The 11,495-nt window shown below is 51.7% G+C and overlaps 1 protein-coding gene across 2 annotated transcripts; it reads right to left on the bottom strand.

Moving 5' to 3' along the window:
• Nucleotides 1-1,348: 1,348 nt before the first annotated feature.
• Nucleotides 1,349-7,025, bottom strand: LYPD3 (LY6/PLAUR domain containing 3). Of its 2 annotated transcripts, XM_007997026.3 has the most exons (5): nucleotides 6,431-7,025; nucleotides 5,297-5,428; nucleotides 4,566-4,736; nucleotides 4,099-4,260; nucleotides 1,350-2,802 (listed from the first exon to the last, which is right to left on the bottom strand). In XM_007997026.3, the coding sequence occupies exons 1-5, from the start codon at nucleotides 6,510-6,512 to the stop codon at nucleotides 2,288-2,290; spliced, it is 1,062 nt and encodes a 353-aa protein (XP_007995217.1). In that variant the 5' UTR covers nucleotides 6,513-7,025; the 3' UTR covers nucleotides 1,350-2,287. The 2 variants fall into 2 exon arrangements, with proteins under 2 accessions (XP_072872456.1, XP_007995217.1); XM_073016355.1 differs by lacking the exon at nucleotides 6,431-7,025 and having other exon boundaries at nucleotides 1,349-2,802; nucleotides 5,297-6,123.
• Between the last annotated feature and the right edge of the window lie 4,470 nt (nucleotides 7,026-11,495).

Below are 11,495 nucleotides of genomic sequence, written 5' to 3'. Positions count from 1 at the left end.
ACCAGCCTGGGTAACATAGTGAGACATCAATCTCTACAATACAAATAAAAGTTAAATTAAAATTTAAAAATCACTGCCAGGCATGGTGACTCACACTTGTAATCCCAGCACTTTGGGAGGTCGAAGTGGGTGGATCACCTGAGGTCAGGAATTTGAGACCAGCCTGACCCCATGGAGAAACCCCATCTCTACTAAAAATACAAAATTAGCCAGGCGTGGTGGCGCGTGCTTGTAATCCCAGCTACTCGGGAGCCTGAGGCAGGAGAATGGCTTGAACCTGGGAGGCGGAGGTTGTGGTGAGCCGAGATTGTGCCATGGCACTCCAGCCTGGGCATCAAGAGCGAAACTCCATTTCAAAAAAAAAAAAAAAAAAATACTAATACTCCCAACACTACATTTACCATCACTGACATTTCCCTCTATACATGTATTACAATGTATGTGTTTCAGAATAAGAGCTCATACTCTTATTGATGTTCTATTTTGTTGCTATACTCATTATTTGCTATTGTTTTGTTGTTACCTCACACTACTCCCCATTATTAATAGTAATATTGGCTATCAATAGTAATATTGGCAATATACTGTTATGATCTCACTATTCCCCACATCTGATCCTCCTCCCATCAAGCAGTCGCAAAGCCTACCAGGAACTCTCTCATTCTCAAGCCAGGCTTTTCCCCTCCAGTGCCTCTAGGGCCAGGCCTTCACCTGATGGGAAGGAGATGGAGGTGGGGCTCAATCCCAAGTCCCCAGCACCAAACAAAGACCAACAGCAGCACCCTCGGGCCCTACAAATGGGATACAGTAGGTGAGCCCAGTTAATTACTTTTTTCTCTCTTTTTTTTTTTTTTTTTGAGACGGAGTTTCACTCTTTTTGCCCAGGCTGGAGTGCAGTGACGTAATCTCGGCTCACCACAACCTCCACCTCCTGGGTTCAAGTGATTCTCCCGCCTCAGCCTCCCAAGTTGCTGGGATTACAGGCATGTGCCACCATGCCCAGCTAAGTTTGTATTTTTAGTAGAGACGGGGTTTCTCCATGTTGGTCAGGCTGGTCTCGAACTCCGGACCTCAGGTGATCTGGCTGCCTCAGCCTCCCAAAGTGCTGAGATTACAGGCATGAACCACTGCGCCCAGCCTTAATGACTCTTAGTAAACCAGATGAAGCTGGGTGCAGTGGCTCCTGCCTGTAATTCCAACACTTTGGGAGGCCAAGGCAGGAGGACAGGGCATCATATCAAGACTTCATCTCTACAAAAAATAAAATTAGCCAAGTGTGATGGGCTGAGCCTGTAGTCCCAGCTACTTGGGAGCCTGAGGCAGGAGTTGGAAGTTGCAGTGAGCTATGATTGGGCCACTGAAGTCCAGTTTGGGTGACAGAGACCCCATCTCTAAAAAAATGCAGACGGTTGGCTGGATGATAAGGTGGGTGGAGCCTAGGGAGGGTACACAAACTCATTAGACAAAGCTGTCTGTTCCCTGGCATTGCTAAAAGCCCCATTCACCCCTCCATGCCGCCTAATGGTTTCGCCCAGTTTCCCCCTCACCAGTGGGAACACCCAAATACGGGCTAGACCCCAGGAGATGAAAGTTCAACCGCGACTTCCCCCAGGGCTGTGGCTCTATATCCGATCTCTCTCCTGTTAAAGGCTTTATGATGCCCACCCTAGCTCAGCTAGAGCGGTCCTTGCGAGAAACAAGGTGGAAGCGACTCCTTTAAAGCACTATACAAAGTCATTAAATCTTTATTGAGGCATCTGTGTGCCAGAAACTGCTCACACACAGGCATAAGGCACGGTCCCTGCCCTCGAGGAGCTCACAGTCCAGTAAGGAAGACAGATGGGGAACTGATTCCCCAAAGATGTGGGGAGTACGGGAGGCAGTGCTTAGAGTGGGGAGCCATTGTCCCACCCACCCCACACTCTAAAGTCCAGGCTGGCTGGGAGAAAGTGAGTAGGAAGCTTAGCATCCTCTCTCTCACCTTCCCTGTGACAGCAGACTTCTCTCACTCTGTCCTAACATCACAAGAGGACAAGCGGAGAGACAAGGATGAGAAGAATACAGGTACTGTCCTCAAAAAGCTAGAACACCCCTGGCAGGATATATACAACAGTATTTTATTTCCCGAAGCCGCAAACCAGCGCAGCAGAAGCTGGGGATACTGGGGAATGTTGGAAAAACAGGGCCTGGGCCAGCCCAGTCCAGTGGTGGGAACAGGAAGTGATGGGAAGAGGGAGTACCTAGGGCCAGAGAAGTATGTGAGAGGGAAATTTCCAGGTGGAGAACCTCACAGCAGGACACCAGCAGCCATGGCCAACAGAAGGGCTGCCAATCCAGCCGTGGGAGCCACACCGCCTCTATTATGGGGCTGCTGGGGCCCCCCTTTTGCAGGATACTGCCCCGAATTGCTGCGGTCCTGGTGGCCAGCGGCACCTCCAGTCAACCTGGGCTCCTCATCCTGGGAGGCCTCGTGTTCTGCTCCCTGTCTCGAAGTCTGACTGGTTGGGGCTGGCATGGGTTTGGTGGTGGATGTGGGTCTCACTGGGGCCGAGGTAGAGGTGGTGACAGACGTGGTTGAGGCCACAGATATGGTTGAGGCCACAGTCGTGGGCTCTGGAGGGGGCAGCCGGACAAGGGGTGGGATTCGAGGGGAGAAGTAGGTCTTGTTGCGGAGGTCAGAGTTACAGCGGGACCCCTGGCAGCAGGAGCCACTGAGCGTGAACCCTGGGCCTGTTACTCCATCCCGAGTGCAGAATTCATCCTGGACACAGCCCCGGACGGGCAAGGACACAGTCACATTAGCTACAGGAAGGAGACACAGATAGATCAGTGGCTGGAGGGAAAGAGGTTGACACAGCCAGAATGAAACTTAGAGGCATCAGACAAGAACAGAGAACCCCACTGGGTGTGGTGGCTCACGCCTGTAGTCCCAGCACTCTGGGAAGCAGAGGCAGGGGGATCACTGGGCAACAGAGTGAGACTCTGTCTTGAAAAAAAAAAAAAAAAACAGAGAACCCCCCAAAATGAGACAGAAGGTCTCTGCATCCATTAATCCCAAAATCTAAACTCAGGTGCTACTATGAGAGACAGACTCACTGTCTTTGGCACATGGTGGATTAACATTTTCCATTGTGCTTTGAATGGAAATGTGTGTAGGCTGAAATAAAAACAGGGCTTCAAACAAAGGTTTAGACTGAGATACAAGACCTCTCACAAGACCACAGGGCAGAAGAAACTTCCTTTACAACCCTCTGGCCATTATCCCCCTAGCCTTCACCCCAGCTTTTACTTCCCCAACAGAATTTAGTCTTAGAGTCAGAGCTACATTCTCCCCCCAGGCTCAGTGGTTCACGCCTGTAATCCCAGCACTCTGGGAGACGTAGGCAGGGGGATCGCTTAGCCCAGGAGTTCAACACCAGCCTGGGCAACATGGACAGACCCCACTGTTACCAAAAATAAAAGTAACCAGTCGTGGCGGTGTGCCCCTGTAGTCCCAGCTACTTGGGAGGCTGAGGCAGGAGGACTGCTTGAGCCCAAGAGGTAGAGGCTGCAGTGAGCTATGACTGCGCCACTGCAATGAGCTATGATTGCGCCACTGCACTCCAGTCTAGGCAATAGAGCAAGACCCTGTCTTTAAAAAAAATTAGTAATAATAAAATTAAAAAGATCTTTTTAAGCATAGCTGGCAAGGGAATGGGGTTTGAAGAACTTCATTTTCCATGGTTACATCTCTCAATACTCTGGGACAGGCGGGGACCCCTTGAGTTTTAAGGGCTAAGAAACTAGAGATTCTCCGCAGTGCCTGGGCAGAAGCTTGGAGGCTTAAATACCTCTTAAGTACCTGGCAGCCCTCCATGGAAATGTATTTCCCTTCAAAACACTCTTGGACAAAGCATCACTGTCCCCACACTATTAATACGTTGGGGGAAGGGACTGCATTTTCCATGATGCCCTACGATACAAGCATTTAGGCCCCTCGGTTCCCAGAATGCATCGCAGGTGAAGGAAACGCTTTGGGCAAAGGGCTCCCTACCGCCCAGGGTGCTTCAGAACTGCTACCACAACTCCTGTAGGTCCCGAGCTCCAGGGCTCCCTCACCTGCCGTCAAGGTGACGTTGCCGTCGAAGCAGCCATTGTAGACATGATCGCTGGCGTTGTAGCAGCTGACGACCGGCGGCGATGTACCCTGGCACGCCTCGCGGCTCAGGCCCACACAGCTGTAGCACTCCACGCCGTTGGGCGGGTATGCACTCTCATTACCTGTGAGGGGGGCCCAGGGGAAGAAAAGGCGTCGAAAGGGTTCGGGAACTGCAGCGCGTCTTCTAGCCCCGCCCCTAAGGCGTGACCCCCCCCCGCACTGTCAATAACCCCGCCTACTAATAGCCCCGCCCCAGCACGCAACCTTCTGGTGCCTACAGCCAGAAAGTCCCGCCTGCTGCCTCTTGGCCCCGCCCTAGAGTATGACCCCCACACCCAGCCCAGGCCGAGTACTCCCGGCTCCGCCTCCATCTTGGCGGGCCCGAATGTAGCTCCGCCCCCACAGCTACGGCCCCGCCCCCACGGACCTGCCGGGTCGAGCGCCCGCGAGGTGAGGTTGAGCTTGGCATTGCAGCGGTCCTGAGCGCATTGCTGCAGCTGGATGAACGCCAGAAGCCCGTGAAGATCCAGGCCGCGGTCATTCTTGCCAGGGAGTCCCGAACCGCAACCCCGCACTGCCATCGAGAATTGTCCGTGGACTGGGCAAAGGGACAAGGGCGGGATTAGCTGTGGGCGTGGTCTCAGATGGAGCGTAGCCCAGAGTTGGGTAAGGTCTGGGAGGGGCGAGGCCTCAAATAGGCCAACACCAGAGGACTGACAGGCCGGAATTGGCAGATTGGCGCCCCCAAAGAGCCGCTCAGAGCGGAAAGAACGACCGAAGGAGGCAGGAGCCGGGTCATGGAACGGGGGCTGAACCTCAAAGAGGTGAGTCTGAGGAGACATCCCGGTTGACAGGGATGGGGAGGTCTCAGTGGTGGAGCAGAAAAGGTGCATAGGACGTGACCTCGTTCCAAACCTGAGCTCTCCCAATCCGCCCCACCCAGTTCTCAATTCTCTGCTCCCCGCCCTTGTAATCATTAATAGAGAAGCCCTGGCCTGGGAGGAGGGGCGAAGCTGTGTCGTAGGGTCCTGGATAGGCTGAAAGGGAGGGGGTGGGGCCGCGTTAAAGGGGCGTGGCCAATCCAGAAACGACTATAAGGAGGCTGGGCTGGGCCGGAGGATCCTCCATTGGTGTGCGTGGCCCGGGGTCCCCACTCACTGGTCTCCACCGCCCCGACTGCCTCGGTGCAGACGTCCACGCCCGGCGCGCACTTCACCGTCTTCATCTTGTGTGGGGAGCATCCGTCATCTGCTTTTTGCACGCAGCTGTAGCACTCCAGGGCCTGCGCTCCTGGGGGAGCGGAGCCGAGTAGACCTGAGCCCTCCTTGCTAAATCGTCCTCCCCCAAGAAATAGTCCTTCCCATGGCCTTCTGTCCTGGGATGAGACAGTCCTATTGCACACACTTTTCCAGGGCAGGAGTAGGGAAAAGCTTTCTACAAATCTGGAAGCACGGGAATCACTGGACCCTTTTCCTTCACACCCACTATGCCAACCGTGGGCGTGTCCTTCCCACAGCCCCGTGTGCCCACTGTAGGCGAACCCCGCCATGGAGCCCCTCATCCCGGGGTAGGAGAGATACCTCCTCATAGTTTTCTGCTCAGAATGAGAGAACTTCTCCCACAGTAGACTGTGCTAGACTGTGCTCAGTGAGGGATCCCTTCCCACAGCCCCCTTCTGCTCAAATGAGAGAACTCTGCCCACAGCTTCTCTGCCCAGGACAGGGGACTTTTTGTTTGTTTGTTTGTTTGAGACAGAGTCTCGCTATGTCACCAGGCTGGAGTGCAGTGGCACAATCTCGGCTCACTGCAACCTCCGCCTCCCCAATTCAAGCGATTCTCCTGCCTTAGCCTCCCGAGTAGCCGGGACTACAGGCGCGCGCCACCACGCCCAGCTAATTTTTGTATTTTTAGTACAGACGGGGTTTCAACATGTTGACCAGGCTGGTCTTGATCGCTTGACCTCATGATCCGCCCGCCTTGGCCTCCCAAAGTGCTGGGATTACAGGCAATGAGCCACCGCGCCCGGCCTAGGAGGAGGGTACTTCTTTCCACAGCTTCAGGATGGGAAATTTTGCCCACAGTTCCCCCTGTCCGTGGTGGGGAACCCTTCCTACTGCCCATGGTGGAGGACCCTTCCCACTGCCTCCTCTGCTCAGGATGGGGAACTTTGCCTACAGTGCCCTCTGCTTATGTGGGGATCCTTCCCACAGCCTTCTCTGTAGGGGGCCAGAGGAGCCTCTTCCCTAGGAGCCCCCATTCTACCCCTTCCACCTCTCCGGGCAGCAGACCCACCTCTGCAAAGCAGCAGCAGCAGCAGCAGCCAGCCTGCATTCCAGATCACGGCCTGGGCACCTGCTTTCCTGGCGGGGTCCATGGCTCCGTCCTGCTCCCTTGGCGTCCCCCCTGGGTGTGCTGCCTCCCAGCCCGGGCCCTCTTACCTGAGCCCAAGATGAGTAACCTCGCCCCAGGCAACCCCAGCCTTGCCCAACCGGGCCAACTCAGCGTCGGCTGTGGGGCGGGGCCCCGCCCCTAGGCGCGTCATCCACAGGGAGAGCGGTCCCTGCCCTGTGAAGTTGCCAAGGAGGGAAAGGGTGGGAGCTGAGGTTCCCTGACAGCTCGCGGGAGAAAGTCTGTGTGTGTTTGGAGTGGGGGAGTAGTGGGGCTTAAAGAGAGGCTGGGGCTACTGACATTCAGTGTTTATGAACTGTTAAATGAGCATCTACAGTGTGCTGGGCTTTGGCCTGGGTAATGCTGGAGATGAAGACAGAACCAGTGCCTGTCCTGGCAGAGCTCACCCTCTGATGGGGGAGACAGATACTAATCAAATAATCGTACAAATTGTTGTTTACCACAGAGACTAAGACACTGAAGGAAAAAGTGTAGTGATACAAGGAGATGTGGAGTCTAGGAGTGGGGCCTGGTCGGTGAGGGCTTCCTTGAGATTATCTGAGATGCAACCTCAAGGGCATGCAGGATTTAGCCAGCTAGAGCAGGTCAAGAGAGGGGCACAGTCCTTTACAAGCAGAGGGACCAGCACGTGGGAACACCTGGAGGTGGGAGGTAGGATGGACCATTCAAACACGGAAAGGAGAGCAGTGCTCCTGAGCTCAGAAGGCCATAGGAGAAGGGCAGGAACTGAGATGAAAGAGTCAGGCAGAGGCCAAGACCCTCAGGGCATTAGAGGCCCTGACAAGAGATGTGGATTAATTATGAGAATAGTAGAGAATCTTTAAGAGGGTCTAAATGAGCTGGAAGACATGATAGATTTGCTTCTTAATATGATCAACCTGAGAAATAGTGCAGCTAGCCATCAAGAAGTAAATGGAGGCTGGGTGCAGTGGCTCATGCCTGTAATCACAGCACTTGGGGAGGCCAAGGCGGGTGGATCACTTGAGATCAGGAGTTTGAGACCAGCCTGGGCAACATGGCGAAACCCCATCTCTATAAAGAAAAAAAAAAAATTAGCCAGGTGCAGTGGCATGTACCTGCTGTCCCAGCTACTCGGGAGGGTGAGGCAGGAGAATCACTTGAGCCCAGGAGGTGGAGGTTGCAGTGAGCTGAGACCGCGCCACCGCACTCCAGCCTGGGCCACAGAGTGAGACCCTGTCTCAAAAAAAAAATTTAAAAATTTCTTTAAAAATTAAAAGTAAGTGGATCTGAGAGTAGGATATTTGATTTTAAAAAAGGAAACAGAAAAAGAAGTGAATGGCAAAAGAGAGTGATTGATTCGGCCAATGGAATACTACACAGCAATGGAAAAGATCCAACACCTGATATATGCAGCAACATATCTCAAAAACTTTGTGTTGGGGCCAGGCACAGTGGCTCACACCTGCAAACCCAGCACTTTGAGAGACCAAAGTGGGAGGATCACTTGAACCCAGGGGTTTGAGACCAGCCTGGGCAACATAGTGAGACCCCATCTCATTTTATTTTTAAAAAAGAAAAAACTGGGTGTTGAGTTTAGAAAGCCTTAAGCAAAACAAAACATACTGTGTAACTCAATTTATACGAAGTTCCAGAACAGACAAAACTAACCAGTGGTGCCGGAAATCAGAACACAAGTTACTTTTGGGAGGGCATCACCCCAGAAGGAGCAACAGGGAGGAGCTCCCACGATCTTCCTCTAGGTGACAGCCGCATGTATGTACAGATATGTAGAGAATCACTGACTCGGGCCTGTCACTGGATGTATGTTATTCTTCAATGAAAACAAGGTAAGAATGTCACTGTGGCCTCTGGGTGAAAAAGGAAAATGACTCTAGAAGCGGTGAGAGAGAAGGCCAGGAAACCAACAAGGGGCCGGGTAGTTTTCCAGGGAAGAAAGAGCAAAACAGCCCCTAACAGCTGGGAGTTGGCCTGGCACAAACAGTGAGGCCACGGAGTTCAACTACACACAATTTCACAGAGCACCAACCTGGATGAGGCCACACTGCAACAGTCAGGGATCAGAAAAAAATCAATAGCCTGGACAACACAGGGAAACCTCATCTCTACTAAAAATACAAAAAATTAGCTGGGCGTGGGGGCGTGCGCCTATAATCCCAGCTACTTGAGAGGCTGAGCTGGGAGAATCACCTGAGCCTGGGAGGTTGAGGCTACAGTGAGCTGAGATGACGCCACTGCACTCCAGCCTGGGCAACCAGAGTGAGACCCTGTCTCAAAAAAAAACAAAAAACAAAGAAAGAAAAAAAAATCAAGACCAATCCATCACCATGTCTGAACACAGAAACAAACAAGATCATTGTGCAAACCACAGAATGACTAAGCATCCTCATATCCTGGCTAATATAAATGACTGCTTATATTTATATTACAGCTTTAACCTCACTTTGTGTCTCCTGCCTCATAAATGAGATGTATGCAAATGCCTAATCACAGCATTACTCCTTCTCCGTTTAACAGTATCTAAACTAGAATGAGGCCCCACTTCCTTGCACCATTCCCAAGACCACCACACACAAGCCCAAATCTTAAAATCAATCCTTTCTGGCCAGGTGCTCACACCTGTAATCCCAGCACTTTGGGAGGCCAAAAGGGTGGATCACCTGAGCTCAAGAGTTCGAGACCAGACTAGTCAACATGGTGAAACCCTGTCTCTACTAAAACTACAAAAAATTAGCTGGGTGTGGTGGCACACACCTGTAATCCCAGCTACTCGGAAGGCTGAGGCCGGAGAATTGCTGAACCAAGGAGGCAGAGGTTGCAGTGAGCTGAGATCGCCCCACTGCACTCCAACCTGGGTGACAGAGCAAGACTCTGACTCAAAAAAAAAAAAAAATCCTTTCTAACACCCTTTTACTTAGACACCTCACAGTTACCTCATGGTGTGAGGTAACTCACTGTTTCTCCCTCACTGCAAGAAGCAATAAACCCAACTTGTTCAACCACAGATGTGTCCCTGGTGGAGAACACTGACACAGGCCAGAGCGGATGTACTTGGCCAAGGGTGTCCTAAAGGAAAGGTGAAGAATGGAAAGATCTAAAATAGGAAGAAGAACAAGTAGGGATTACTGATGGATCCAATGTGAGGGAAGAGGAAGTGGGAGGTTTCCAACCTGATTCCGGACAGTTCTTGCCATAAACCACATCATGACATTAATACCAATGGTAACAAAAGTTATAATAACAACAGTGACTGAGTATCGAGTGTTTGTTTCTCAGAAACTATTTTGAACAGGGGGCATGCATTATCTCATTTAATCCTCACCTGTAAGTATGGTTATTATCATTTATTAACCACCTACTCTGTGCTTAGCACTTTCTGTGAATCCTCTCTGAGTGTTACGACAGCTCTGCAAAGAGAGAACTAAGTCTCATTTCACAGATGGGGAAACTGAGGCTGGGAGAGGCTTGGAAGTGGCAGAACCGGGATTTGAATCCAGGGCTGTCTCCAAAGGCCCCCAGTGCCACTTGCCAAAGTCAGAGCCTGGCTTTAGGCCTGAGATTATGTTTTGCAATGACCCTTAGTTTTACAGCCACAGACGCATGCATTTGAATACCAACTCTGCCCCTAATCTGCTGTGTGACTTGATCAAGTGACTCCAATTCTTTGATGTTCAAAGGCCTCCTGTCTAAACAAAGACTATGACAAAAGCACATGTATGCAGTGCTTCCTCCGTGCCAGGCAACTTTCCACACCCTTTACACACAATCCCATGAGAGATTTCTATGATAGTCAATTTACAAATGGGGAAATCGAGGCAGGCATGGGGGCTTAACAACTTGCTCAGGGTCACAAAGCTAGGAAGTAGGGGAGATAGTATTTGAACTCAGGCAGTCTGGCTTAACTAACAATACCTACAATTAGGTACATGGGTCCACTGGCTATCAGCTGTGAAACTTTGATAATTACTTGGCCCCTGTGTGCCTCAGTGTCCTCATCCTCATCCATAAAATGAGGGTCTTAGTAGTACCCACCTCATAGGGCTGCTAGGGCGTCAATGTTAAAGATATGTGAAATGGTTAAAAGAGGGTCCAATTCTAGGAGTTATGAAAGCATTAGTTTTTATTACTAATAATGGGTTAAGGGCCAAGCACAGTGGCTGGCGCCTGTAATCCCAGCACTTTGTGGGGGCTGAGACGGGCAGATCACTTGAGTCCAGGAGTTTGAGACCAGCCTGGGCAACTTGGTGAAGCCCCATCTCTACAAAAAATACAAAAATTAGCCAGGCGTGGTGGTGTGCACCTGTAGATCCAACTACTCGGGAGGCTGAGGTGGGAGGATCACATTGAGCCTGGGAGGTCAAGGCTGCAGTAAGTTGTGATCACATCACTGCACTCCAGCCTGGGTGACAGAGACAGACCCTGCAATAATTTAAATAGATTGTTACTATTACTATTATTAATAGCCCCCACTTCTTGAGTTCCAACCGTGTGCCCCAGAGGGTGGTGGGCTCTTATACAAGCAATCTCGCCTTGAATTCCTAAGGAGGGGGTAGAGGGGAGGATCTCTTTCACAGAGGAAGACTCTGAGACCCAGAGAGAGGAAGGTATCTGTTCAAGTTCACACAGCAAGGGAAGCGGCAGAGTCAGATGTCCGACCCGGCTGCATGGGGCTGCCTCACTGTCTGATGACGAGACAAGCAGCGGTCGTATTTATAAAGATATTATCTGTTCCCCAGACCCTGTGAGGCACCCCCCGCTCCCAACAATGACAAGCACTTCAGTCACCTGGGTGAGGTCACTTGGCATCATGCTGAAGCTCAGAGAGAGAAAGTGAATGACTCCTTGTGAAGTCATTCATTCAGCACTGGCCCCTGCCCGCCCCCCCCCCCCCCCCCCCGCCTCCCAGCCTTGGAATCTTAGCCCCGATTCTTGCTTTGCTGTGTGATGCTGCATATATGCTTGCACCTCT

Source organism: Chlorocebus sabaeus, chromosome 6 (genome assembly GCF_047675955.1).
Source record: "Chlorocebus sabaeus isolate Y175 chromosome 6, mChlSab1.0.hap1, whole genome shotgun sequence".
Lineage (NCBI taxonomy): Eukaryota > Metazoa > Chordata > Mammalia > Primates > Cercopithecidae > Chlorocebus > Chlorocebus sabaeus.
This window is presented reverse-complemented; position numbering and strand designations above follow the sequence as displayed.

Coding starts and splice junctions, on each gene's coding strand:
- LYPD3 (XM_073016355.1), bottom strand. CDS start 5,726: ATGAGGAGGTATCTCTCCTACCCCGGGATGAGGGGCTCCATGGCGGGG. Junction 4,737..5,296: donor AGTCGGGGCGGTGGAGACCA/GTGAGTGGGGAC, acceptor CCCTTTGCCCAG/TCCACGGACAATTCTCGATG. Junction 2,803..4,098: donor CAACGTCACCTTGACGGCAG/GTGAGGGAGCCC, acceptor TCCTTCCTGTAG/CTAATGTGACTGTGTCCTTG.